This window comes from Malassezia pachydermatis, assembly GCF_001278385.1.
Source record: "Malassezia pachydermatis strain CBS 1879 chromosome Unknown scaffold6, whole genome shotgun sequence".
In the NCBI taxonomy this organism is placed as follows: Eukaryota; Fungi; Basidiomycota; class Malasseziomycetes; order Malasseziales; family Malasseziaceae; genus Malassezia; species Malassezia pachydermatis.
The window spans coordinates 149264-175221 of NW_017253143.1; the positions used below are offsets into that span (position 1 = coordinate 149264).

The window sequence follows — 25958 nt, forward strand, 5'->3', positions numbered from 1 at the left end:
GACGACGACCGTGTACGATACGTACAGGCCCGAGTCCCGATGGTCGGCGCCGAAGCCGCCCCGTGCCTTGTCGTCGACGTACGAGGCGCCGCCGCCCTCAGCGCCTCCCGTGCTCGGTGGCGCACGCGCTCCTCCCACCCCGTCGCCCTATGTTCGTGCGCCTGGCCCGCCGCCGTCAGCCCCGCCGCCGGGCCCCCCACCTGTGCCGGTAGCACGACCGCCCGGCCCGCCGCCACCACGGCCGCCGCAGTTGCGTACAGCGCCGCGACCTCCGACGCCGCCTGGGTGGACGGCCATGCGGGGTGGTGGCCGTGGCACGAGCCATGCGCCGCCGTCACGCAGTGGCGCTGGCTTCGGCCGCGGAGGATGGCGGCCTATTTAGCATGGATCCTGTACTTTTATAGATACCTAAGTGGACTACCCACGACGTGCCTTTTTCTCACGCGCGCCCCGCTTGGACGACGCCGTGGCCTGCGTCAGCACATCCGGTGGGAGGACCGGCTGCGCCAGCTGCCCGGAGGGTATCAAAATGTCCGCAGGGCACGGCACAGGCTCGGTGGGCATCGCAGAGACGGTCCATCGATGCGTGTCTGCTGTACGATGAAGTAGATGCACCATCAATTCGGCCATGGCATGCAATGATCGACTGGTCATGGCACTGGGCGTAGACGCAGTGGCGTCCCAGCGTTGCCGAAGACTCGCAGCATAGTGAATCAACGTACTGATCGAGGACGCCGTCGCTACCTGCGCGACATAAAAGTCAAGGTACTTGGTAAACAGAGCCAAGCTCTCGACGCGATCCAGCGCTAAATCGGGATGGTGCGAGAGTATGTGCAGGAACCGCAGCATCGGCGTATGCAGCCGCTCCTGCACGACGTCGTCTGGGTACGTATGCACACGGCGTGTATACGCTTGCACGCTGGCCGGAAGATCCGCCTCAGGATCCAGTGCGACCATGAACAGCACCGCATGGAAACTTGGCGGAAGTCGGTCTTGCGCTACACGTACCAACAGGGTGTGCAAGACCGACTTCCGGACCTGATAACACTCGTCTTGCAGTGCATACGCCAATCGGCTCATACGCGCGACGAGGTGCGGTACGTACACGTCACACTGTGCCAAGTCCAAAAGGCACTCGGCTGCGTACGCCCGAAGACGCGCTCGAGCGCCTCGGGGAATGTGGTGCGACGCATCGGCTTCGCCCGTGTGCAAGAGGATCCATAGCCACTTGAAGATCGGCGGCGCTATCGCCTCATCGGCTTGTCGGAGGCACCATTGCGTCAAGACACGCATCGCGGCGAGGCGGCATGCCAGCGCAGGGACGTCCTCGCTAGGCTCAAGCCAGGCAACTTCGTCCAAAACGGCGTCGTGCGGCCATGTGGCCAGAAGGATGGTAGGCACCAATTGATCGGCCAAGCGCTCAGCGTTCATGGGTATCGTAGTCGGTGTGTACTGCAAGAGAGCGGCCAGCGCTTGCAGCGATGCACTGGCCTCCTCGTCCTCCGACGAGGAGCGAGGCGTCCATGCAGCCACCAACGCCGCGGCCTCCTCAGGCGCGAGGCCGGCCAACGCCTGGGCCGCAGCTTCGCTGCGCACCGCGTCGTCTTTCAGACGGTCTACCAGCGCGGGCGTCGTAGGCACCTCGTCAGCCTGCTTCACAGCGAGGGCCGCCAAGGGCGGTAGCGCCGTCGTGTCGCCCGCAAGTACACGGTCCACCAGCGTCTGTGCATGCGGTGCAAAGAGCCATGGCGCATACTCCGCCATGCATGCGAGCAACAATGTCGCAGAGGCATCCAGGAGCGGACGTACACATGCTGGGCCGATCCATGGCAAACTGCCCGTCCACATACACATCGTCAACGGCGTCGCCCATGTCGGTGCGTGCTCTGTGAGGTAGGCATGCGCCGTACGACGGGCCTCACGCTGCTCGTCCCACGTCGCATCGAAGGCGATACATGTCTCCATGGCCCCAAGCACCGTGTCCATCGGTTCACGCTGGAATGCCTCTAAGATCGGGAGCAGGGCGGTATCGTGCAGATGCGCGGCAAGCGCCTGCAGGCACCCTGCGCCATCGTCGACCACGTCGCCACGGCACATACTCACATACATGGCCATGGGCGTCGGGCGAGGCAGACGTAGGTTGCTCAGGTACAAAAAGATCGCACGCTCTGCGTCGCTGAGGTGGTCATATACCTGCCTCAGCCGCTCCACGTAGCTGTCCAGGGGCTGCGTAGGAAGGATGTACGTCTCCCACACCTGAAGGACGCTGTACATTACGTCCAACGAGCCGGCCAAATGGCAATTTAGTATCGCCCCGGGGATCCATGCGAAATGCTCACGCGCTTGTGCCTCCGGCTCGGTCAACGACATCGCAAACGCACGACCAAGCGCGGCCAACGCAGCGTCACGCACCGACGTACGTCGGTCTTTCCCACGCTGCGCCAGCTCCCGTAGAAGAGACGTAGGCATAGAATGGCGTAGTGTCTCGTAGTCCATCTTCAAGATGCCATCAGCCAACATGCCCCGTACACGTTCATCCGGGTCGACAGCGCGGCCTTGCAGCATGGGCATCATCGCCGAGGTAAGCGCAGGGTGCGTCGACATCAAGGCAAGGGCATCGTTCGTCCATTGCATGCGGATCGGCACATGCTTATCGATCGCCCGGCCCAGCCACGCTTTCCAGGCGCTCGGGTACAGCCGCGCAAATGATTCCTTGTCATTCCCTGGCGCGCGGAAGAGGGCGCCTAGGACCTGCATGGCCAGCGTGCGAATATCCACATCGTCCGACACGAGCTCGGCCTCCAACTGCGGCACAACACTCGTCAGCAACGAAGGCACAGCCAGAGCCAAGGGCTGGATCTGTGCATGAATGGACGTCAGCGCATCCATTTTCTCGTCGTCATCCTCGTACACTGGGTCCTGCATCGCCTCGGCAAAGTACCGCGCCACATACTTTTGCAGACGATCCTGCGTCGCACGGCACACACTTGTCGCCATCATCACAGAGGCAGCACTCTCGTCGGTAAAGGCCGTCATAAGTACTTCCACCACCGCAGGGGGGACAGATACACATTCTTCAATGAGCTGCGTCAAGATATCAGCAAGCGCGAGCTCGACATTCTTGGCCAGCGGCGCACTTTGGTCAGCGTGGCTCCCACATACCTAGTCAGCGTCCATAGCTTTTGAAAGTACTCCGTCAGCAAGTCATGCGCGGAAGGCAAGTCGCAAATCAGTACGACACTTTTCACTGTGCTCAGACTATCCAAGATGTACACAGTGTCCTTATATACACTGTTCTCTGGATGTGCCAATCCCGCTTTGGGCGAGACTAGCTGCTGCAGCAAGAACCGGAAAAGGGACTGCGTAAGTTCGCGCGAAACGTACTTTGATTTCAGTCGAGGTGAAAGGCGCATTCGGCGCATACAAACGCAAAATGTCCGAAAGTATACAGCCGACCAAAACCTGGACACTGCGGTCTTTATGGCGCATCAGCGAAGGCTTGATGAGCTCGGCACAGTAGTCATCCAGCAGCGACGTATCAATGGCCCCTTGATCCAATGCCGCCAGCTCTTTGTGGAATGAATCCAATCGCTTCTTAAGGGCATCGACAGATGTCCCTGCCTTGTACAAAGGCCCTTGGAATCGAAGCGCAGGCATCCTACCAACGCCACGATCGACCTTGCCCAAGGCACGACGGTACTCGAACGCGCACGACGCGTCACGACGCGTACGGCGTCACGTGGTGTGGAGACATCACTACCTGCCTACGTCGCCTCTATGCCATCTCCGCCTCCATCTCAGACTCTACGGTCGTGGCAGCACCAGCATTGAGCGTAATGATCCGCGAGAGAAAGCCTGGTGATGTGTATACCTGGTGCTTGAGTGCATGTAGCGTCTGTGTAGCGGCCTTTTCTTTGGCAAGGACCTCTTCCCACGCGTGCTCCATGGACGGCGATGGTGGCGGATCATCAAAGCGGACCCAGTGACGACCGGGGTCCCCAGTAACATAGCCACCAGGCACTGGGAGCGCGTCAGAAGGTATAGGTATATCACTCAAATAGATCGTAGCATGCAGACGGCCTTGTGTTGTCAAGTCGGCTAGGATACGCTCCACGTCCTCCGACGGCCAGTCCACGTATTCGGCGATCCTGGCCAAGGGTATAGTCTTGTACAAGGGCGGCAAAGCTAAAATCCAGTGCATTTTTTGTGCGTGTAGCGCCTGTTGGACAAGGCGCCACATGTCTTCGTTCTCCAGGGCACTTCGATGCTCGTCTGCGAGTTGTTGGGCCGTTCGAGCACTCTCCATGTGTGTCGAAGTAGCGTACTTGGCCCATGTCCAGTACCAATCCGTATCACGCCCATATTGGGCATGCAGAGACGCAGACGCTAGCGGGAGCATACGAGGCATGGCTGGTACGCGGCCATCGCGAATCACATACGCTACCACCAACTTTTTCAGCGCCTGTATCTGCCACGGATGAATGACATTGGTCGGAAGAGATAGCGCATTATGCCAGTATGCCATTGCCGTATTGATCTCCTTCCGATACTCATACGCATGCGCTGCTAAGCAGACAAACGCCAGGATATCCAAGGCCTGTGATGTGTTATCGGTTTGGAACACATCCACACGTTGACACAAAGCGATTGCTTTGTCGTACTCCGATGAATCCACATATGCCCGCAGCAAACATACATGAGCGCCTGTGATGCCAGCATTGTGTGTGCCTAAAACGTCCACCAACCGTTCGAGAAGAGGGAGTGTATGCGCTGGCTGGCCACGTCAGCAAATTCACACGTACCTCTCCGATTGCATTCTTTTCCATCATAGAAGTGGCCCATTGTGTGACTTTATGTAAGTGTCGCTGATACGTACTCAACGTAGGCATATATCGTGCATGCTCGCCCAGCTGAGGATGCGAAAGGACTTCGTTCGTAGGCCCTTCCAACATCATCACAGTGCCGGGACAGGAGGCGCGCCTATACTCGGCGGCTCTGATTTGTGAGTTACCTCGTACATACAAGCAAAGAATCGTGGCCAAGGGCGTAGTACGCTGAGCAAAAAGCTCCGCCGTACGACCTGCGCCTTGCGGCCCCATCACAGCCTCATCAATGGCCAGCACTGAAGGGTCAGGCGCAAAGACCGAGAGATCCGTAGCTGCCTTCGCAGGATCACTACCTACCTGCCCGACCGCAACCAGAAACGCTTCGGTCGTGCATGCCTTCTCCTCGTCGGGTGTCATGGAGAGCGACGACAAGCGCATGCGGGGGTGTGAGTGTGTGGCGGTAGCTGACTAAACTCAGCGAACCAACACCCAAGTCGACGACGCGTCGAGGCTTGCATGGACCACGATGCACGCGTCTGAGGCAGTGGCGGCTTGGCAAGGGCCGAGCCTGCCTTTCAGGACGCGGCCATCGAAGGTGGGATCCAAACCTGCTGTGTCTATGCAGGCTCACACCAAGCCTGTACCATGGACGCCAAAACGCCGGACATTGCTAGAGTGCATGCCTCGACGCGCTATATTTCGAACACTTTCATTCTTATCATTCCCAGATACCTTGAATTTGTTGTGCGCAGACAAGAGACTACGTCCATTTGTTCTCGCACCTACGTTCTCACCATGGCGGAAAAGGTATACGAAATTCCGGCTTTGCTTGCTGCGCTATGAGAAGGCACTTTCTCATGCAGGCCAAGACGGGGTGAAGGAGGGACGCCTGGATGAAGAGTTCGTGCGTATGTATACGGAGACATTGGCTTCATTCCATATGGGTACACCGCCTATTCATCTTCACCAAGCCCTGCATGGACTCGAGGCCACGCGGCAAGGCCCTACAGTTTGGCCGCCGAAAGCTCGCCACTTTATCATGTCGTGGATCCTGGGACGTGTACCCGCAAGTGATGTGTTTTTATGGATGGATCATGCTATGGCAGTGGAATTGCTTTCGTTTCTCCGTCTCTTTCTGCTTGTAGTGCGCCTAACACGCGCATTTCTTCCATCAACGGCCAGCAGCTCACAGGACCATCAAATGTTTCATGTTCTCGAGGCCGATTGTGCGCGTGCTCTAGAGACGTTTTTTGCGCCACGACCGGAGCTCATTGCTCCATCAACACTGACACATGAGCAACAGCGCTTTGTCGATTGTCCTGTGACGCGATCGGATCTGATCCGAGTGCAAGCCTATGCAGGCGTACGTATGGAGAATATGGCTTACCTTCAGACCGGCAAAACATTGTCTTTGCTTGCTTTTGCAGCCAAGCGGCCAAGGCATCGTTTCCTGTACATTACCTTTAACGTGGCTGCGGCCAAATCAGCAAGAGAACGATTCACGTCCAATGTGGATTGCCACACGATGCACTCGGTCGCCTTACGACATACCACACTACCAGAAGGGCAGACACTCGGGAATCTACGTCCACGCGATGTAGTGAGTCTTTTTCAGAAACAATTGCCGACTGGCCACAGCACGAAACCCACCGAGGCAGGGCGGAGCAATACCCTGGCCCCTACGACAGTGGCGTGTTATATTCTAAAGACGCTTGATCGATTTATTCAATCGACTGACCATGTCGTCCGCCCAGATACCCATGTTCCCAAATCGATGACCAAGGCAACCGATTTGGACCCGGCGGACGTCTCGGAGATGGCTCAGCGGCTATGGTACATGATTGTCGAGGGAAAGACGCCCCAGGGCAAAGCGGTGGTGTGTCCACATGATGCCTATGTCAAGCAGCTGCAATTGCAAGGTGGTTTGGCACCTCGGGTATTTACTTCGTACAATGCGCTCCTGCTAGATGAGGCACAGGACTTGTCCGCCTGCCAAACGGAGCTTCTCTTAGGGGCTCGAGGGCATTGTGCCGTGATTGTCGTGGGTGATGTCCACCAAAAGATCTACGGATTCCGTGGCGGAAGCGCCAAGGCTTTTCACGAGCGACTGTACCCATCCACGAAAACCTTTCAACTTACCAAAAGTTTCCGTTTTGGGCCGGAAGTCGCACGTATCGCGACGCAGATCTTACGCCTCAAAGCGCCTCCCCCTTGGTACCAGGAGCAGAGTATGGGTGTATGGCCCCGGCCTCGGCTCACGGGACATGATCACGATGAGGTGTTTGTTCGTCCGAGTGTGATGCCTAAGCCGTATACGTGCGTGTATCGTACCAATGCCCTACTAGCTCGAGATATGCTGCAATTGGCTGTAACATTGCCTGCATCCGAATCTATGTACCTCAAAATGAGCCAGACGTTTACTGTACAAGCGCTCACCCTGCTGCTGCGTGACGCTCATAGGCTGTATCACAATCAGCCAGACGCTGTGTCCCACACATCGCCCCTTCGTGACTTTATCTCTTGGAAAGAGCTCACAGAGCATGTCGAAGCAGAAGAAGGCGGGAATACCAAGTTGCATCTTGTGCTCTCGTTAGAAGAGTTAATCTCTGCCCCGGACTTTATGGAGCGTGTGGATGGCTTGCGCGGCAAGTTTTGTGCTAAAGAAGAAGACGCCGCCGTGATTCTTACCACGGTTCATCAGGCCAAGGGGCTAGAATGGGACTGCGTCGTTGTAGCTGACGACTTCTCGCCGACACTGCAAGCCTGTGTGCCTGGTGCTTTACGACCCCAAGTGGCACAATGGCTCGCGCAAGATGAATTGAATCATATGTATGTCGCCCTCACACGAGCCAGGCGTACCTTGATCCTCCCGCCGTGTCTCCTTACATGGCTTACAGCCCTAGAAGGGCGATTTAGGTACCGCTTCATGCCCAAGCAGCGCAAGGTGGTATGTCCTCAGTGTCAAGCAGCTGCATGCCTTATCCAGATTTGCACGCCATATGCTCGCACGTCACACTATGATGCACAGACCACGACAATTGGATGTCTTGTTTGTCTACGGCAGCAAGTGTCGTCCGATGAGGACTTGGCCGACTTTGTGCGCTGGATCGACGGCTCAGGTGTGAGCACGACTACAGGCAAGTGGAGTGATGCGACCCTGGATCGCATGCTGCGCAAACGGCGTGCCGAGCCGTCTGTTCGCACAGCCAAACGCGCCCGATCCACAGCCACGTCTTCACCTCCCAGCGTCGCGCCGCTGGCGGCCTGCGCCCCTGCGGAACGTGCCACCACGTATCAACAATGGCTAGATACCTCTGTACCTTCTATTCCCCTATGGCTAGCATCCGAAGCGTATTGGCGCTCTAAAAGCACGTAGCTACGAAACTGTCTTGTACTTTATCCAGACATACCGAACATGCCTGTCCCATCGCGAATCCGCGCAATGTCATTTGCCGTGAGATAATCTTTTTGGCTTAAGAAAAAGTCTTCAAAAAGAGCTTCCACCTCTGCATCCCCTGGTCCGGAGGCACGGTCGTTTGATAGGGTCTCTTTCGACACGCCCATGCATTCTTGCTCGAGCAGCTGCCGCAAGTGCAGCCAAAATGCGGGGTTGGCAATCTGCGAGTAATGGGAGCGAGAGATCCGACTGGCTTCGCAGGGGATTGTCGATGAAGGGACAGGCACCGAGTTGGAGCTGGACGATCGAGAAGAGCGCAACGACGGTCGAGAAGAGGTGACGGGGGTAAGTGTGAGCTCAGGCACCATGACCGAATCCGTAGATTCCTGAGAGGTGGGAATCGTGATGGCCGGAGCACGCACAGGTGTGGCTGGGTGAGCAGTCGAGGCGCTGAGACGTGGAGACGACCGTGCCGTATCACCTAGAGGCGGACCGGTGGTCAGCGATGGCGCCGGCGCGAGGGCCGAGGGCGGAGCCACATCCTCTGTCCGGATCGCAGAAGCTGGAGCTGCTGCCGCTGCCGGTGCAGAAGCTGGGACTTGCCGTGCGACCTTGGAGCGCAAATCTTCAAACTGTTTCGGTGTATATGTTTTCTGCGAGAAGGCATGCATCGAAGCAATTTCCTCTTTCAAGCGATCGTTGACCAATCGATGACGCTGCAGTGTGGATTTGCCTTCGAATTGGTTGGACACAATAACAACATCGTAGGCTTGGCCACATCCACCCGACACATCGGATACGAAGAGGGTTTGGATATCGCCGACCTTGGCATAAATAGCGATCTCCAGCTCAGTTTGCGACACCATACTGCCACAGGAGTTCGATCGCCAGGGGCAAGCCGTAGGTAAGTGGAGGTGTGTAAGGCATAGCCTGCGCTGCCTGCCCGGCCAGTCCAAGGTGGGAGAGGCACGTCGTTCCAGCGGGTTGGGCGCCCGGACGTGACGAGGTCACCTGCCCTCGCCTCCACACCGGGCCAGTGCGCGATGCAGCTTCGACAGCGTCGGTGTGATCCCCACGATGCGTGTCGCATGTGTGCAATTTGACCCTGTTCGCCGGCAACCGCAGAAGAATGCAGAGTCTGTGCAAACGCTCACCGAGAGGTATGTCCTTCAACGCGACTAACATCGCAGTCTTCAGCCGGAACAAGTGGATTTGATTGTCCTGCCTGAGATGGCGTTGACAGGTACGTGTGGCAAGAGGGAAAGACGCTTACCACTAGGATACATTTTCGACAGCTTGGACGACATCGAACCGTTCTTGGAGGACCCATTTGCTGGGGATAGTAAAACGTTGTCGTTGACCAAGGCGTTAGCGAAGCGATGTGAATGCTACGTCATTGCCGGCTTTCCTGAACGTGCGAGTGCCAGAGCGCTTCAGGAGGTGGGCGACGCCTCCTCGAAATTTGATGCACGCACACCTATGAACACAGAAAGTGCCTCGGCCTACTTGCCGAAACATAAGCACAAAGCTTTCAATTCCGCCATGCTGGTCGATTCCTCGGGCGCCCTTGTCAAGGTATTCCGTAAACACTTCTTGTACGAAACCGACACGACATGGGCCGATGAAGGCACGGGCTTCGAATACATTGACCTCCCTAGCATTGGTCGCGTATGTGTGGCCATCTGCATGGATCTGAACCCTTATACACTGGAAGGCGAGTTTGATAAGTACGAGCTGGCCAAGTACTGCACCCGTAACAAAGTCGACTACCTCGTGATGCCGATGAATTGGCTACTGCCGGAAGAGGAGGTAGAGAACTATGAAATTGGCACTAGCAACGATGCACAGCCCTGTGTGGCCAACATCCACTACTGGGTCGCTCGCTGTGTCCCGCTGTGGGTGCCAGGCATGTCCAAGCCAGAACACGACGGCCACAAAATTTGTTTCATTGCTTGCAATCGCGTTGGCAAGGAGGGCAATACCATCTTTTCTGGCTCCTCGGCCGTGATTTCGTTCACGACAGGCGATCGTGCAGACCTCCTTGGCGCTATGGGTACCAAGACGCAAGGCGTCTTGCTTCTGGATACGGCTTCTTCATAAACACGCATATAATACAAGTCTAGACTATAAAAGAATACTTTCCTGCGATGAGGCCCAGGAGATTTCGTCGTCGCCCACCACAAAAGAGTCTTGGGAATAATCGTCCATGGATGGCGCCTCGCCTTCAGACGAGGGACGAAGCGCATCACGTCGGCGGAGCAGGGATTCCAGCCGGTCGCGACGTCGGAAGGGGGTAGGCGCATTTTGGGAGAGCATGGATTGCAAGTATACACTTTGTTGGTTGTAGCCTTCTTGCTGAGTCGCCTCAAAGTCGCCCACATGCGCACGGTCTTCATCGTTTTCTTCAGAGGACGACGGGCCATCATCGTCTTCATCCGACTCGCCATGCTCCTCCGAGTCGGTCTCACGCTCTGCCTCATGGCAGAAAAGCAGGCGACTGGTGGGCGAGGCGCCAATACGACGTCGCTTGGCCCGTCCACGCTTCGGAGGCGGTGTACGCTGCACTGGTGGCGACGACAAAACCGGGTCGGGATTGGATCGCGAGAGAGAGGGCGATGGAGGCACAGCGAGGGACGGTGAAGGTGGTGGGGCTGCATCTGCAGCCTCGTTTCGATCCAATTCGGCGATAAGGGGATGAGGCGCATGCCGACGAGGTGCGTCGGTCCCAGAGCGGTCACTGGATGACCATGAATAGGTAGACACATCTGCATGAAGCTCTGCATCATCGGAATCGTCGGAGAGATTGGAAGTGCCTTGAAGCGACGAAGACCGTAGCAAGGTGGAGCTGCGGGACGACGATGGGGCTGGTTTCTCGGCAGGGACGTGTGAGACGGGCGCAAGAGACTCTTCACGATGCTCGTCGCGACGATGCAATTCAGCCGCCGAGCAAAAGCGCGAGAGGTCGCCTTGCGGTACAGCACGTCCACGTTTCTTGGGAGGCGCACGTTGCCGTGGCTTCGGCGCGGGTTTGAGCACAGATGGATCAAACGGAGGCTGTTCGACGCACTGCATCACAGGCTTGGGTTTTACGGCGTCAGGGACTAGCCGCGATACGTCCGTGTACAGCTCAATCATATTCGCAGAGTTGACCAAGCGCTGCACACTCTTGTATGACTCTTTCGACTGTGCCCAGTTGTTTTCTTCTCGACCTTCTGTCATCAGTACCACAACGTGCCCATCACGCATACGGCCTGTACGCCCGATACGCTGCAGTCCGCGGACCGAGTCACGCACAGCATCGTAACAGACAATCAGGTCAATCTCGCCGATATCCAAGCCTTCTTCGCCAATGGACGTTGCGACCAAGACTTGATATTTGCCTTGCTGAAAGTCGCGAATCACTTGCTCCTGCATCTTTTGGGTGAACCCACGATTGCCTTTCGTATCACTCGCTTGGCCAATGAACGGCGTAGATGACAGCCCCGCTTGGTTGAGCATATCGACAATCTCGGTAACCACTTCGCGGAACGAACAGAACACCATGGCACGCGTCTCGCGGCGTGTCTCTTCGTGCTGAAGTTGGCGGATACAATGCTGATCAAAGTGCTTCATCAACACCTCCCGGAGTTTGTGCATTTTGGGGTGCAAGAGGAGATGCGCATCTGCCTGGACGTGCTCGATCTTTTCGACCAACTCCCGGAATTCCCCATTGGATGTAGAAAAGAGCTGCTCACGCTTCGTACGCCCTTTTCCAGGGCTCGACATCGCCATAGCCCTTTCACAAAACACACGCACAGATTGCTCAGAGAGGTACTGTGTAATCAGGGCCATATTGGCCAGCTGCTGCAAATGACCACGCAGGAACGGACGACTTTGCAGAATCGCACGTCCATGTGAATCACTCCCCGCCGATCGTACCGCAAACGAACGGAGTTGGAGTGGATCGCAGGGCCGCAAAATGCCATTTCGCTGCAAAGGCTCGTAATAATGTACCATGAGTTTGCCCCAGGTCGCACGTAGACTTTCAAGTGGAGCACCTAGAGAAACGCGTACCAGCTCTTCTTTCTTCCCATGGATATACGGCTGGATATCAAGCGCTTCCTCAGTCCGAATCTCGATTCGGTTGATATGCAAATTCGTTACCACTTCCTGGACCCTCTCCGCCTTGTTGCCGGGCGTCGCTGTGAGTGCCAGTACGCGAAAATGGGGATTGTAGTACATAAGATGCCGAATGACTTTGCAGTACGCGTAGTTGCCAGTCGCTCTGTGAGCTTCGTCGACGACGACACAGACGACATCACGAGGATCGCACGTCGTAGATAACAGATCGTTCTCAAAGGTCTGTGGCGTCATGTAGAAAATACGTTTCATGTGCCATTCGTCGTCGCGCAGACTGCGCTTGGTAGACCCGGTAAGTTCAATCGCTGTGTCCCATGGCAGGCCGCATATGCTATGGCATGCTTGCTGCTGCTGTGTGACTAAAGGGCGCGTAGGCGCCACGAAAATGATTTTTCCGTCTGGGAACCAGCGAAACATGTTGAGAATGACCACCGCGGCAATGAACGTCTTGCCAAGACCGGTAGGTAAAGCGACAAGGACATTGCTAATGTGAGTGAAATTATACGTACTTGAACAAAGCCTTGCGTACGATATTCAGTTGGTAGTCACGAAGCGGTTTGTTGATGGGGTATATCCAGGACTGACCCTGCTCGCGATCAAACACGAGCTTCATAGGACGAGGGGAGCTGTGCGGCAGAGGCTCCTGTAATAACATCGCTGCTGCTTCTTCATCGTCATCCTCGTCCGGCTTACGTTTGATCACACGATTTTGCTGCTCGACAAAGATGCGGTTGTCCCATACCTTGCCTATGCGCAGGCCATGGACCAGGGAATGCGCAGGAGCTAAAGAGACGTGGCCTTGGGACGCATGGACCTCAGCAGGTGCCTGCGAAGGCTGTGATGACGCGCTAGACGAGGAACGTTGCGATATAGGTGCATTTGGACGAGGTGTATGACCAAAAAGGCCTTGCTGCGTGAGCACAGCAGGTTTCGCATGGGCCGCCGAAACCGTGGAAGGTCGGTTTGTCCGGTCGGCCAGAGGCTGCGGGGCCGGTTGAGGGGCTGACGCAGGAGAAGGGACTGCCTCGACTTCGTCATCAATGGAGTCAAAGCCTTGCAAGAGCCAAGCCTCGAGAGATGGGTCGAACGACGGTGTTGTCTGGACGGGCCGCGTCGCCGCCGGCTTTGGTACAGCCGGCGGTGGCGGTGGCAGTGGCTGTTTCGTTGGAGGAGCTCCGATATATTGTGCTTCGATAACATCTAGCTGCTGCAACAGCGCCGGGTCTATCTCATCATCAAACTCTGCGAACTCGGCCATATCGAAGGCGCCATGCACTGGCCCTGGAAACCAACACGAGTCGCGTCGCGTAGTGACGCACAGAACGGAGGTTGAGTCGGTTTGCATGCGTAGTGTCGGCCGAGGCCACATATATACATGAAACACTACGGATGGTAAAAGTGGATAAGGTTCGCGTCGAATTCCGTCATGATGAGCTTGAGATCGCGTCGGCGAATGCGCTCTCGAGCCACAATCTCATCAATGTTATGGCGCCCATTCAGATAAGGAAAAAGGCGGATCAACCACCGTGTGTACCATGGATGTTTCCCTTTAAACATAGCAGATAGCCACTCGCTTTCCGTACGATTCGCGCGGGAAGGTTCTGGAATCACAATAGGCTGCGGCACGCCGTTCGGGATAAGGTCATCGATGCGATCATCTTCATCATCCATCTCTAAGCCCTGGCGAACTTTGGAGCGCAGTTCAGACCGGAAGTAATCCGAGTTGCGACTGTACGACAAATGACCCGATGGCCATTCCTCGTCCGAGCTGCTGATGCTCGAGCTCGAAGCACTGCGCGAGCATCGTGAATGTCGCGAGTGCCTGCGCTCTATCACAGGCCGCTCTGGGACACTGATGCCCTTGTCCATCTGCTTAATGAGATTCTCCGTCAGAATTTCTGGATCCGACTCGTGCCCGCTATCCACACCAGGCTCTTGACGGCGGCGTAGCATACGCTCTCGACGCTCACGACGAAGCTCCACAGCCCGTCGCTGATCACTGGCCGTGATAACTACGCGCAAGTGCACATGCATCTGGATGAGTACGCCTTGGCGCAAGAGCCATAGCAGCAAGTCAAGGGGAAAGTAGTTGGAAGGCAAGTGTTCGCAATGCGACACAAATGGCTTGAGATCCGACGATACACGCGCCAGAAATTGTGGAAGGGGCTGATACTGCGAAAATCGAACAGCCCAGGCTTCCGATAGTGCCGCCAGGTCATTAGTATTGAAGGTGGGGTTAATCGCATAGATGTTCTGAATGCGTGGCACATTGATCACAGGGGCATTGGAGTAATAAATCAAATGACGAACCATAGGATATACGTCTTTGTACAGATCCCAGCCGAGAATCTCAGCCGCCTGCAAGAACGTACGACTGCCACGCACAGTAGGCCGAAAGAGATCAATCAAGGCACGTGTAGACGCATATATCGTCGCATCCGTATCGGAGCTATACGCCTCTTCAGGCAGAAGCAGCGTTTGCCATGGCCGCAAGAACGGACCTGTAGTGCGTGTCCATTCTTTCAACACAGGTTCCAAGTAACCACCATTCTGGCTCGAAATACTCGTCATGCTCGCCATATCGCGTGGCTCCTGGCCATCTCCGCGGATGACAATAGGATCGTGCGGGTCCAAGACACATTGCACTTCATCCGCCCACATAGCCTTTTCCGGATGGCGCAGGATAAGAGGCAGCTGTAGATTGAGATCAAACGAGTTGTTGATTTCAATTTCCACATTCCGATGCCGCGATATGCCACGGTAAGCTTCTTTCAACGTTCCTGCAAGTGTGAATGAGTCCAAGGCACTGTGCAAAAAGTCTCGGTACCAGCATCCATTCTGCGCGAACTCCTCCCGCAAACGAATCAAGCCCAAGCATTGCTCTGACATGTAACCGGATCGAAACTCTTCTGCGGCCAACACGGCAGTAAGCTTGAAAAGAATAGAATAGAACAGGTTAAACCATGTGACAGGATTGATCACAGGGATGGAGGGATACATGTTCGACCGGTCGAACACAAAAACCACGTTGAAAATTGTGGCATGCTTGCTCTTGGGATCCTCCGATTTTTCCGTATAGGAGACGGGGTGGCCCAAGTACGTAATATCATCCACAGACAACTCAAAGCGCTGGTGACACTGTTCAATACGAGGCGTAAGAATCGAGGCTAGCATTTCCGAGTCAAAGTCCAAGCACGTAGTAAAGCTCCTTAAGCGCTTCTCCTCGTACTCTCTTTCGAACGAGGCATAGGAAGATGCCGACATTCGTGGAGGCCGTGATGCACTCCTACTGCGTATGGCAGATGATCGCATATCAGGCGATGTACCGCGGGCCCCGAAACGGCTCCCACGCAAGCTCTGACTACTGCCCACATCGCGCTGCAGTCGGCTCGGCCCTAGATCGCGATCCAAACGATCGTCATCATCAACACGCAGACGAACAGCATCTTCGTTGAAACTGCCTTCCGATGAAGATGAATAAGCATCAGAGTTGGAGTCGTCCGTATCAGACTCGCTATCATTATGGGTCGCCATGGGATCCTCAAATACGTCTTCGCTATCATCATTGGTGTAATACCGCATATGTGATTTCTTCTTGTGCCGTTTGATCCTTGTAGGCCATTGAAATACAATGTTGGTACCTCGGGATGATGAGCGTACCAACAAAATGGCCAGCAATGGCGACTTCATCATCCAAGGCGTCGTGCCAGCGGTGCGGAGGTGACGTTGTATGGAGCCAACGTGGGCCCTCCACTTTTGGTGGCCCTGTCGCAGACGAATCACCAATTCAGAGGGAAAGGCTCGTCAACTTTACAACTATATGTACTTAAAATCGTATAGGAGTGAGGTCAATGTCACATAACGGATCCCTTGGCGGTGTTACCGTTTGTGACATGGTAGTAGAGGGTATGCGGGGCGTGATGGGGATCGAGACACGTTCCACACTCACATGGCGTACACGCGTCACAGTACCGTGACTCGAGGCCCGTGGTTTCGGCATGTCGAAGGACATGGAAGAGGCGGGCCTGGACACCGGCAATGACATGGGAGAGAAGAAGGAAGGTGCCTGGTGTGGTACAGGGGATGCCTTAGGCGGTTGTGACGCCTCCGACGCGACGGACGGCGGGGCCGCTGTTGCGAGAGGAAGAGCAGAAGATGCAGCTGTAGTGTCCACCTGCCGACGAAGCGCGTAGAAATGAGCAAGTTCAGCATGCATAGCCGTGTAATACGCCTGTGAAGCGAGTTGCAGGGCCTCTAGCACCTGGTCCAAGTTTGCTTCATCCAGCTCCTGCATCCACACGCGAGCAGCAGCAGGATGAGTGGACAGGAAAGAGTGTGTAATGCCGTTAAGGAGACGCAAAGTCGTTTCCACGTACAAAATGGCTTCCCATTCCACACTGCCTGTCATCCCGCTAGGTACTTGGGGGGCCATGACGGTTTTCAAGTCGAGAGTCTCCCAATCCCAAGCCTTGTTTTCCTTATGGCAGAAAATCCAGAAGAATTCGGAGCAAATACGATGAAGTTGAGCAACCAACGCACGCAGAGGTTTGTGATCGGATGGCCGCTGCAAAAAGTCCACTTTGGAGGCCAAAGCAGCAGGACGATTGGTGTGCAAGAGCATCGCTGCGAACACGGCGCCATCATGTTTACCTGACGCAGCCTCGACGCATGGTGCTTCGTTGACAGGTACAGTGTGTACAATACGCTGCGCAAGAACGTCCGTCGGCATAGTTTGGGGAAGTAGTTGGGCAAGTAACACTATTACCATACGCCGCGTGTTGAGGTCGGAGGGCAAACGGCCTGTTAGTAACGATACCATCAATTGCTCGTACGGCGCCGGCGCCTGTGATACCATGGCTCGCAACCCCTCTTCGGATGAGCCCAAAGCAACCATGCAGCGAAGAATCTCGTATAAAAGCATATCATCATGCTGCTCTTCGCGCCATTCCATGGAAAGCAGCTCACCCAAGCGAGCAAGAAGGCACTGGTAGCCTCCACAGCTCAGAAATCCATGGACCCAGGCAGGCGATTCTGAGGCGAGCGCGACGCGAAGCTGACGCACCGGCTCTAGAGGCAGCTGTTTGGCCGGGATTCTCAAGCGATAAGCACAAGCTGAGGGTGTCATACGCTGCGTAGCCGTACGGCGTGATGTACGGAGCCAACGCAAGATGGATCGGCGACGGTGGGCGATTGGCGGGGCAGCCGATGCTTGTTTATGCATGCCGACAATCCGCTCACGTGTGTGAGGATCCAGAGAGAGTGACTCGATATGATCTAGCAGCCCATGCATCGGAGACATAGGGTTTCTGTGGCTCGGTTGGAAAGGAATGGCGGACGGATGCTGACTCTTGTAGGTCCGCTGCACGCGCTTGGGAGCAGCATTGGTATCGTTCAGCGCGGCATTGCGTTTCCGCACAGCATGAGGCGTTTGTGGTGCCACAAACGGCTCTGTATTTTCTTTGTCCATCAATAGGGTATAGACAAGGAGTGGCAATCCAAGCAAACCCACGCAGAGCGAGGGACGCAAAACACACGCCGCGGGTGGAGGAAGTTAGAGCAACACTGGCCCCATGGCGCGTTGAGCCAAACACGACCTAAGTAGATGTTGCTTTATGTGGAGGTCTTGACATCAACACGAGGCCAGAGAGCCTTTTGCCTCTCACGCCATATGCCACCCATGGCCGACGACGTGAGCGCGACTGGCAGTGGTGGGCCGCGCCAGAATGTGGCGGTCTGTGTGCGTCTCCGCCCTTTGGAAGGCGAAGACGATGCAGGCCTATGGAAGTTGGATAAAGAGCAAAAGAGTATGATGCCTACCGAGCAACACCCATCGCTTGCACGTCGATTGGGTGCTAGCAGTGCAAGCTCAAGCAGCATGGGAGGCGACGAGGACGACGCAAATATGAATGGACTCTCTACGTACGACTTCCGTTTTGATACATTGGTTCTTGGCCACGAAAGCACCAGTGTACTGTACGATAAAAATGTGTACCCCATTGTGCGTGCTGCCATGGAAGGGTACAATGGTACTGTGTTTGCGTACGGCCAGACGGGGAGTGGTAAAACCTATACGATGACTGGTACAAAGAGAGAGCCAGGTGTGATCCCTCGTGCTGTCAAGGATGTGTTCTCGATGATTCGAGAGGAGCCGACGCGAGAGTACCTGCTTCGAGTTTCGTACCTTGAGATCTACAACGAGACACTCCGGGATTTGTTGATCAATGGCCAAAGTCATGCGCGGCCGCCTCGGATTCTCGAGGAGAAGGGGCGTGTCGTGTTGAGTGGCATGCATGAGGAGATTGTTACATCGCCCTTAGAAGTCATGGCCTTGCTGGAAAAGGGCCAAGCTTCTCGACGTGTCGGGGCCACAGACTGGAACACACGCAGTAGCCGAAGCCACTGTGTGTTTCAAATCACGATCGAAAGCCGTGAACAAGAAGCAGTGGCCTCGGGCACGGCTTCGGCTGTGCGGGTGAGTCAGCTGAATCTGATCGATTTGGCCGGCTCAGAGCGCGCAGCCTCGGAGCTGGCACGTCGTAAAGAGGGTGCCTTTATTAACAAGTCCCTATTGACGCTGGGCACTGTGATTGCGAAGCTCACAGAGCCAAGTACAGCGCCCGATGCACATATTCCGTACCGTGATTCGAAGCTGACACGACTCTTGCAAACATCGCTGAGCGGAGATGCGCGTGTGGCCGTGATTTGTACGGTGACGTCTTCCAAAGCACAAGCTCAAGAGACTTTATCGACACTCAAGTTTGGACGGCGATGCAAGATGGTGGTCACCAAGGCACAGCGTCAGACCTTGGTCGACGATAAAGCGCTGTTGGAAAAGTACCGTCAAGAAATTGAAGCGCTCCGTCTTCGCTTGGCATCTGCGTCCATGTCGTCAAGCGGCGAAGAGGAAGAGGAAGATCAGGAGATCACGACGCCGCCACGCACGCCTGGGCCCTCTGATTGGGAGCAAGAGCGTGCAGCGGCTGCGCGAGAAGTGGCCGAGATGGAAGAGACGCGACAGGATCTACGTCGTCAGATTGATCACCTTACACGACTTATTCTGACCAGCCGCTCTGTCGCGGCCATGACACCGACACGTCCTGTGTTGGAGCTGAGCAACGGCGAGTCGTTTGCATCGCCGGTGCGACGTGGGCCACGGATGAGTGACTTGCCGTCACGTGCATGGCCATTGACGACCGCCAGCGAGGCAGAGACGATCTCCGAGTTGCGACAGCAGTTGTCAGACGTACAGACAGAGCGAGAGGCCGAGCGACACGTTCATGAACGCACGATCCAAGCGCTCGAAGCGGAAGTGCAAGAATGGCGTGATGCTGCACAGATGGCCCAGAAACAGAATCGCGGCACGGAGAAAGAGCTTGTGCGGCTGCGTGAAGAGCACGCGACAGATGAAGCACATCGGGAGTTCCGTGAGCTGGTATCGACGCGAGGCAACACGCCTGAGCCGGCCAGTCCAAGCAAGGAAGCGATGCACTTGCAAGCACGCATTGGTGCTTTGGAACGGGCGCTAGCAGAAGAAAAGGCTATGCGCGACTTGACGTCGCTGCCGGAGCGACCACGTGTATCGCCGATGCAAGCGCGAAGTGGCGTAGCGCCGCCGCAGGTACCGCTCCGTTCGAAATCCATCGACACGGGCGCAGTGGCCCTAGCAGCGTCAGCATCGTCGGCCATGGTGCCTGGCCCCTCAGAGGCGTCGGAACTGCAGTCCCTGCGTGCGGTGGTCGCGCAGCAGCAAACGCATATTCATACCTTGACGGCCTGTGTCGAGAACTGGGAGAAGCGTGTGCGACAGCAAGCGACGATGATCGAGAAGCTCGCTTCGCTGGTCGCACAGAGCGAGGAAGACGAGGACATGAGCGGGAGTGACGATGCCATGACCGGTCCTGCGACACCGACCGAGACACGCTCCCTTGCGTCGTCACAGCCTTCGGTCCGTGCGAGGGGAAGCACGTCAGGAACGAGCGTGGAGGCCAAGCCACGCTCCCGTCACAGTGGGATCCTTCCGAGTGATATTGCCAAGGGCTATGTCCAGCTTGGCAGCCTTACGTCTTCTGCTACGCCGCCTCGCGAGGGCGCTTCAGACATCGTGCCGAGCTCCACACGCGTAGGGGATGTGGCCAAGGCGTGGGAGCAGTCGCTCTCACCGGCCAGGGCACGCCCGTCGCTCAGCAAGAGTCGCTCTGTGGAAGGTTTGGTGTCCATGTCCTCGTCGTCCAGCCTCGACAAGGCGCACCAGCTGTACGAGGCAGCGGGCAATCGATCCGAACAGAGTTTGTTGTTGCAGGACGAGGACGAAGAGGCCGAGATGCCTCTTCCCACGTCTTTATCGCAGCAAGCGAGCCCAGCCAAGGCCAACACGGACGCCGCGCCGCTGGTGCCGGAAGTGCATGTGCCAGACGCCGTACGTCCCCAGGCGCGTACGGCGATAACAGCGCCACGCGCCTTGCCTAGCGCGCCGAAACCCACACAGCCGCTACCTACACCCCCAGGCGGACGGACACGCACGCTGCCTACGCCGCCCAGCACGAACAATGTCGCCGCCTTGCGTGCGTCGTTGCTGTCTGCGCCAAGCGGTGGCGACGCAGAGAAAGAGCGGACGGCAACGCGTGCCACGAACGAGCGTACACGGACGCGTATGGCCGTGTGGGATAAGCCGCCCAGCGCGCCGTTCATGCCGGATCCGTCCAGCAAGCGCGCAGCCCAAGCGGCGGTGGCCGCGAATGCAGAGTCGCATGCCAAGTTGCAAGCGCGGTTGGCCGCGTACCATATGGCGACGACGCAGCCGGCGCCACCACCACCACGCAGTGCGACAGCGCGTGTGTTGCCACTAAAGCCTGCGGCGTCGATGATGAACATGTCGACGGCCGAGCGACGAGCGCACGATAAAGCGCTCCTGCGTGAACTCAACGATCTCAAGGCGATGCCACGTGTGGAAAGCAGTCGTGTGATGTACATGCCATCGCCGATGTCCTCGGATATGACACACGAACGCCTCTCGGCGGCCGCGTACAAAACCGACGCGAGCGCCTACTATATCTAAGACAGCCTGTAGAACATGTGTATGAAACGTTACAAGTGGAGGCCGTGGCCGGGCAGGCCAGACAGGGTGTCAAGTTCGCACGGTGATCGGCCGAAACGACTGTGTGTCTCTGGGTGGATGCACGCAGCCGTTACGCAGGGGAAGCGAACCGCGGCTGAGTGCGACACCCTCCACGCGTGCGTGTGCCTTCGACCTTGGTGCGTGTGGCCGTAGGCGAGCACAGCACAACACTGTGGCAAGGCAGCATGGCGGCAGATCGGCCTCCGTGGCTGTCGTCACCGGCCTCCGCCGCCTCTGAACCCTTGTTGGTATGCGATCCACCGACGCTGCACTTTGATCATGTGTACGACAACGAGATGCCATCGTTGCATCGTATGACGTTGCGCAACCCCTGTGCATCGACTGTGCAGGTCGACGTACCGCCCAGCATTGACGGCGTCCGACTTGCGCAGCTGCGTGCGTCGGTCCAGTCGTCTGGCACGACGATTCCCACAGCGTACGCGACGAACACAGTGGCGTGGGCCCAGCATGGCGGTTTACAGCCGACCGAGCTACGTGCGCTACGTCACTGGGCGGCCAACCTGGATACATGCACGCATCTCACACTAGCGCCGGGAGCGACGGCCGATGTATTTGTCGAGGTGTGCGTACGTCGGCTGGACCGCGCGACGGGCCCCACCGAGGCGGCGTCCTCGTGCGTGTCGGACCCGCAGGAGCCGCATGCGACGATGCTGTCGCTGGCCTTGCATGTGCATAACGACACGACCTCGCACACCCTCCATCTCCCGATGGCCGTGCATGCCTGTGAGCCGCATCTCGAGTTTGACTGGGGCAGCGAGGCCCAGCCTGTGCAAACCGACCGCGATGGCGTATGGGTCGCCGATGTAGGCGACGTCATGGTCGGCCAAACCGTCACGCGCCAAGTGTACGTGAAAAACAACTCGGCAATCGAGACGTTCTTGATGGTCCGCAGCCTGGACGAGTGCGACGATAGCCCTGTGTGTGTGCTGGACACGCGGCAGGGCGACGATGTAGTATCGCAGTTTGTGCCGCTCGCGCCTCGCGAGCGACGTGCGTTTTCGTTGCTTGTTGAGCCGCGCGCGTCGCATGCGAATTTCGAGCAGACACTCGTGCTGAGCAATGCGCATCTCGTAACGAATGCCATGCGGTTGTTGGTCCGAGCGAATTTGCTCGGCGCTGCGACCGACGATGCATTGATGGTCCTCAACGAGGGCCCGCTGGATTTTGGCGATTGCTGCGGTGGGCAGTGGACGCGCCAGCTGCTCATTCTCAAGAACCCAGGCGACGCGGCGCTCGATGTCATGTTCCGCACCGACGCAGGTATCGAAGCGACGTTCCAATTGGCCGAGCAGGCCCTGCCGCGCGACGCCAGCGACGCCGATATGGACGAGAGCGAGGTGCCCGATGACGACGTGCCGCTGGGCGGGACCTCGTCGTCCACGGCGACGCGGCCCCTTACCGACTCGGCGACAGAGAGCGACGAGGAGGACAGTGACCTCTCGTCGAATGCGTCGCAGGCCGGCTCGCGAGTCGGAAGCCCATCGCCGCTGGACGAGTCGCCGGCCAGCGAGGCGGCTACGTCGCCGAGCCAGGCGCTGAGTAGCAGTACACACAGCCTCTCGCGGTCGGGCTGGGCGGCGCCCAGCAGCGTCGTAGGCGTCGCGCCGCTCAGTACGTCGCCCACGTCGTCGTCGCCCGCCGGCGCAGGGCACCGTCTCGCGTCGTACTCTGTCAGTGCGCTCGCGAAGGCGCAGCCGCCGCGCGCGCGGCGCCTGTACGATCCCATGGCGATGCTGCGTGGCGGCGGCGAGTCGCAGCACAATCAGATGGAAGAACTGGTGATGCGGCCGGGTGCGCAGTACCGCGTCGTGGTCTCGTACCGCCCGCCGCGTGAGCCGCTCGATGCAGAGTACTCGGCAGGCAAGCTGAAAACGACCACGTTCCGAGTCTACTTGGACTATACGTGCGCGCGCGACAACTCACGCGCGCATGGCGGACGGCAGCGCCGGGAGATTGTGTGTCGCACACGCACCTGCACACCGTTCATCTCGCTTGCGCCGCGCATTGTCGACTTTGGCATGGCGAGTGTCGGTGCGCGCAAATCCGCGCAGGTGGCTGTGACGAACCACTCGGAGCTCAGCACACGTATCATGCTGCGGTTCACGTCCAAAGTGCTCTCGATGTACATGGACGAAATCACCGTGCCTGCGCGGCAGACGGTGGAGCTGAAAATGGAGTTTTTCCCACGCCGCGTCAACGAGTCGTACCGCAAGCAGATCACGGTGATGAATATGCTCAACCGCGAGAACGATCAGATTCTGGAAGTGCGCGCACGCAATGTCGATATGCAGCGTGTGAGTTTCCACTCGCTCTTTTACCGCATCCTCACGCCGTCCGGCTCCAACTTTTTGGATTTCGGCGATGTGAACATCCACGCGTCGTGTGTGCGCAGCTTTGGCATTGAGAATTTGTGCACGACGCCCCTCGCGCTGGAACTGAGTGTCGCGCACCCTGAGGACTTGCAGCTGTACGTCAAAGCGCCGCAGCTTCGGCAGGGCGTGACGGAGCGAGAGCGCAGCGCAGCGCTCAAGGAGCAGTTTCTCGAGTCGATGGCGACCGATCCGCCGGTCCCCGCGGCGCATACGGCCGCAGCCGAGCAGGTGCGACGTACGACTGAAGCGCGGCAGAAACATCATGCGCTGGCCCTCAAACGCGGCAGCCGCGGACGTGCGACTCGCAAGTACGGCCACAGCGTCACGTTCCGCGACCGCTCGCTGCTGCGCGCGCTGCTGTACCTCGACTTGGCCACGGGCCCGCTCCGGCCTGAACACAAGCAGACCAAGCAGACCTTGGCACGCAAGCACCATGCGCTGCACCGCGACGCGCCCTCGCCGTCGCCGTCGCGGCACGACGACGAGCTCCTAGGCGGTCGGAGCAGCAGCCAGAGTCACCATAGCTCGCATGCGAGCCCGGTGAAACCTGCGCCGCGTTCGCGCCCGCCACACAGCCCGACGACAGCGACGAGCGTAGGCGCTGCCACGGCAGCGGCGCCTACGCTGCCGGCGCAGGCGCCCAGCGCCTCGCCCGCGCTGACCGGCCTCTGGAAAGGCCCCCACCGCTTGGCGGACCCCCACGACGTGGCGGCGCTCGATCTGGATGGCCTCGTCGCCGCGCTGGAAAGCCAGCCATCGTCGCTCTCCTCGTTGGTCGTCCGCCATGTGGAGGCCGAAGAACGCCTCGTGCGGACGGAAATCAATTTGCAGCGGGCGTTGCGCGAGGCGATTGCGACGGGCCAGCTGGTGCCGCTGGGCCTCTTGCATGTCCCGCCGCAGTCGGTGATGCAGGTAGTCGCGGTGTACACGCCGCACGGCAGCACGCGCCCACATATCCAAGGCACCGCGCGAAAGCAGGATTCGCGTGTGTTTTTGCGGCTGCTGGAGTTTGATGCGCGCCGAGCGTCGGGCGTCCCGGCCTTTGAGGCGCTGCGTGCGCGCGATATTGATGAGCTGCCTGTGCGTGACCTGATGGTCCGCTCGACCGTGTGCCGCAGCATGATGGAGCTGGGGCAGCCACACATCAACTTTGGGCACATGGACAAGGGCGACAAGCGTGAGCGCAAAATCTGGATTCAGAACCGCAGCGAGTGGGCGTTGCGGTACTGCATCCGCAAAAGCGGCAGCATTGCGTCGGGCGATATCAAGCTGGGCCGCGGGCGCTACGGCATCGTGCCGGGCTACGGCAAGCGCGGCGTGGACTTTACGTTCTCGCCATCGCTGTCCGGCGCGTTTTACGAGCGATTGCTCGTTGAAAACATTGCAGATCACGATAACGATCAGTCGGTCGTGCTCAAGGCGAGCGTACGCAAAGTCGCGAACTTTGCTATGGATCCCTCGACGTTGGACTTTGGCACTTGCACGCCATCGCACATCTCGATGCCGGAAAGTGTGCTGCTATCCAACACGACGTCCAAGCAGCGCACGTTTGTGGTGAAAGCCAACGTGGACGCAGACAGTGCGCCTGCGCCGCTGGACGTGCTTGTGGCGGCCAGCACCGATGCCGCGACGCGACGTGCGCTGTCCACGGAAGAAGAAGAGGAAGTGGAGACGCTCTACCAGAAACTGAAAATCGCCAGCCGCAAAGGCAACGTCGACAAACTGGCCAAGTACCGCGAACGGCTCACACAGCTGGGCGTGCCGCTCCCTGCGCCGACGACGACGACATCCACCTCGGCCTCGGCGGCAGCGATGCCCACCACGGCCGAGGACGCGACGGCCACCGACGCAGCTCGGCCTGCCGCCGCCGAGGAGCCGGGCCAGGCCTTCTCGCTCGTGCACAGTGGCCAGCGCGACACGCCGGCCGTTCGTCTGACGCTCCAGATCGCGGCGCATAGCTCCTTGAAGCTGCTTGTCCGTGTACGCGCGTATGCCGGCACCCACGCAGCCACGGCCGTGCAAGTGCCTCTGTACGTCCATGAGGCGAAAAACAGCGACGAAATGCGGACCGTGCACGTTCATGCACGTATCGAGTCCTAGATGATACC

The 25958-nt window shown here is 57.8% G+C and overlaps 11 protein-coding genes across 11 annotated transcripts in view; 5 read left to right on the plus strand and 6 right to left on the minus strand.

Moving 5' to 3' along the window:
* The window catches only part of Malapachy_0065 (histone deacetylation-related protein), a gene marked incomplete at both ends in the record, with an annotated part of 3501 nt that extends 3119 nt beyond the window's left edge, over positions 1-382 (plus strand). The window contains one exon of the mRNA XM_018134598.1: positions 1-382. This exon is cut by the window's left edge and continues 3119 nt beyond it. Within this exon, the coding sequence (XP_017990989.1) occupies positions 1-382 (382 nt within the window).
* A 35-nt stretch (positions 383-417) lies between these two features.
* Positions 418-3657, minus strand: Malapachy_0079 (cohesin-associated protein pds5; the record flags this gene model as incomplete). The annotated part of the gene is made up of 3 exons (XM_018134612.1): positions 418-3136; positions 3163-3359; positions 3385-3657. The coding sequence occupies 3 exons, from the start codon at positions 3655-3657 to the stop codon at positions 418-420; spliced, it is 3189 nt and encodes a 1062-aa protein (XP_017991073.1).
* Positions 3658-3775: 118 nt separating this feature from the next.
* Malapachy_0083 (cop9 signalosome complex subunit 3-like protein) lies at positions 3776-5264 on the minus strand (the record flags this gene model as incomplete). The annotated part of the gene is made up of 4 exons (XM_018134616.1): positions 3776-4774; positions 4803-4849; positions 4877-4995; positions 5023-5264. 4 exons carry the CDS (start codon positions 5262-5264, stop codon positions 3776-3778), a joined length of 1407 nt encoding a protein of 468 aa, XP_017991010.1.
* A 502-nt stretch (positions 5265-5766) lies between these two features.
* Malapachy_0067 (dna helicase i) lies at positions 5767-8202 on the plus strand (the record flags this gene model as incomplete). The annotated part of the gene is made up of 4 exons (XM_018134600.1): positions 5767-6189; positions 6220-7655; positions 7680-7773; positions 7813-8202. 4 exons carry the CDS (start codon positions 5767-5769, stop codon positions 8200-8202), a joined length of 2343 nt encoding a protein of 780 aa, XP_017990987.1.
* Positions 8203-9089, minus strand: Malapachy_0060 (hypothetical protein; the record flags this gene model as incomplete). Its single annotated transcript, XM_018134593.1, has 2 exons — positions 8203-8210; positions 8237-9089. The coding sequence occupies 2 exons, from the start codon at positions 9087-9089 to the stop codon at positions 8203-8205; spliced, it is 861 nt and encodes a 286-aa protein (XP_017990986.1).
* A 211-nt stretch (positions 9090-9300) lies between these two features.
* On the plus strand, positions 9301-10323 carry Malapachy_0076 (protein n-terminal asparagine amidohydrolase; the record flags this gene model as incomplete). Its single annotated transcript, XM_018134609.1, has 3 exons — positions 9301-9383; positions 9414-9466; positions 9503-10323. 3 exons carry the CDS (start codon positions 9301-9303, stop codon positions 10321-10323), a joined length of 957 nt encoding a protein of 318 aa, XP_017990959.1.
* Positions 10324-10347: 24 nt separating this feature from the next.
* On the minus strand, positions 10348-13600 carry Malapachy_0058 (p-loop containing nucleoside triphosphate hydrolase protein; the record flags this gene model as incomplete). The annotated part of the gene is made up of 2 exons (XM_018134591.1): positions 10348-12826; positions 12852-13600. 2 exons carry the CDS (start codon positions 13598-13600, stop codon positions 10348-10350), a joined length of 3228 nt encoding a protein of 1075 aa, XP_017991183.1.
* Positions 13601-13725: 125 nt separating this feature from the next.
* On the minus strand, positions 13726-16032 carry Malapachy_0081 (hypothetical protein; the record flags this gene model as incomplete). The annotated part of the gene is made up of 1 exon (XM_018134614.1): positions 13726-16032. The coding sequence occupies one exon, from the start codon at positions 16030-16032 to the stop codon at positions 13726-13728; it is 2307 nt and encodes a 768-aa protein (XP_017991008.1).
* Positions 16033-16168: 136 nt separating this feature from the next.
* Malapachy_0082 (hypothetical protein) lies at positions 16169-17809 on the minus strand (the record flags this gene model as incomplete). The annotated part of the gene is made up of 1 exon (XM_018134615.1): positions 16169-17809. The coding sequence occupies one exon, from the start codon at positions 17807-17809 to the stop codon at positions 16169-16171; it is 1641 nt and encodes a 546-aa protein (XP_017991011.1).
* A 210-nt stretch (positions 17810-18019) lies between these two features.
* Malapachy_0052 (centromeric protein e (cenp-e protein)) lies at positions 18020-21397 on the plus strand (the record flags this gene model as incomplete). Its single annotated transcript, XM_018134585.1, has 1 exon — positions 18020-21397. The coding sequence occupies one exon, from the start codon at positions 18020-18022 to the stop codon at positions 21395-21397; it is 3378 nt and encodes a 1125-aa protein (XP_017991185.1).
* Positions 21398-21642: 245 nt separating this feature from the next.
* Malapachy_0063 (hypothetical protein) lies at positions 21643-25950 on the plus strand (the record flags this gene model as incomplete). Its single annotated transcript, XM_018134596.1, has 1 exon — positions 21643-25950. One exon carries the CDS (start codon positions 21643-21645, stop codon positions 25948-25950), a length of 4308 nt encoding a protein of 1435 aa, XP_017990984.1.
* Between the last annotated feature and the right edge of the window lie 8 nt (positions 25951-25958).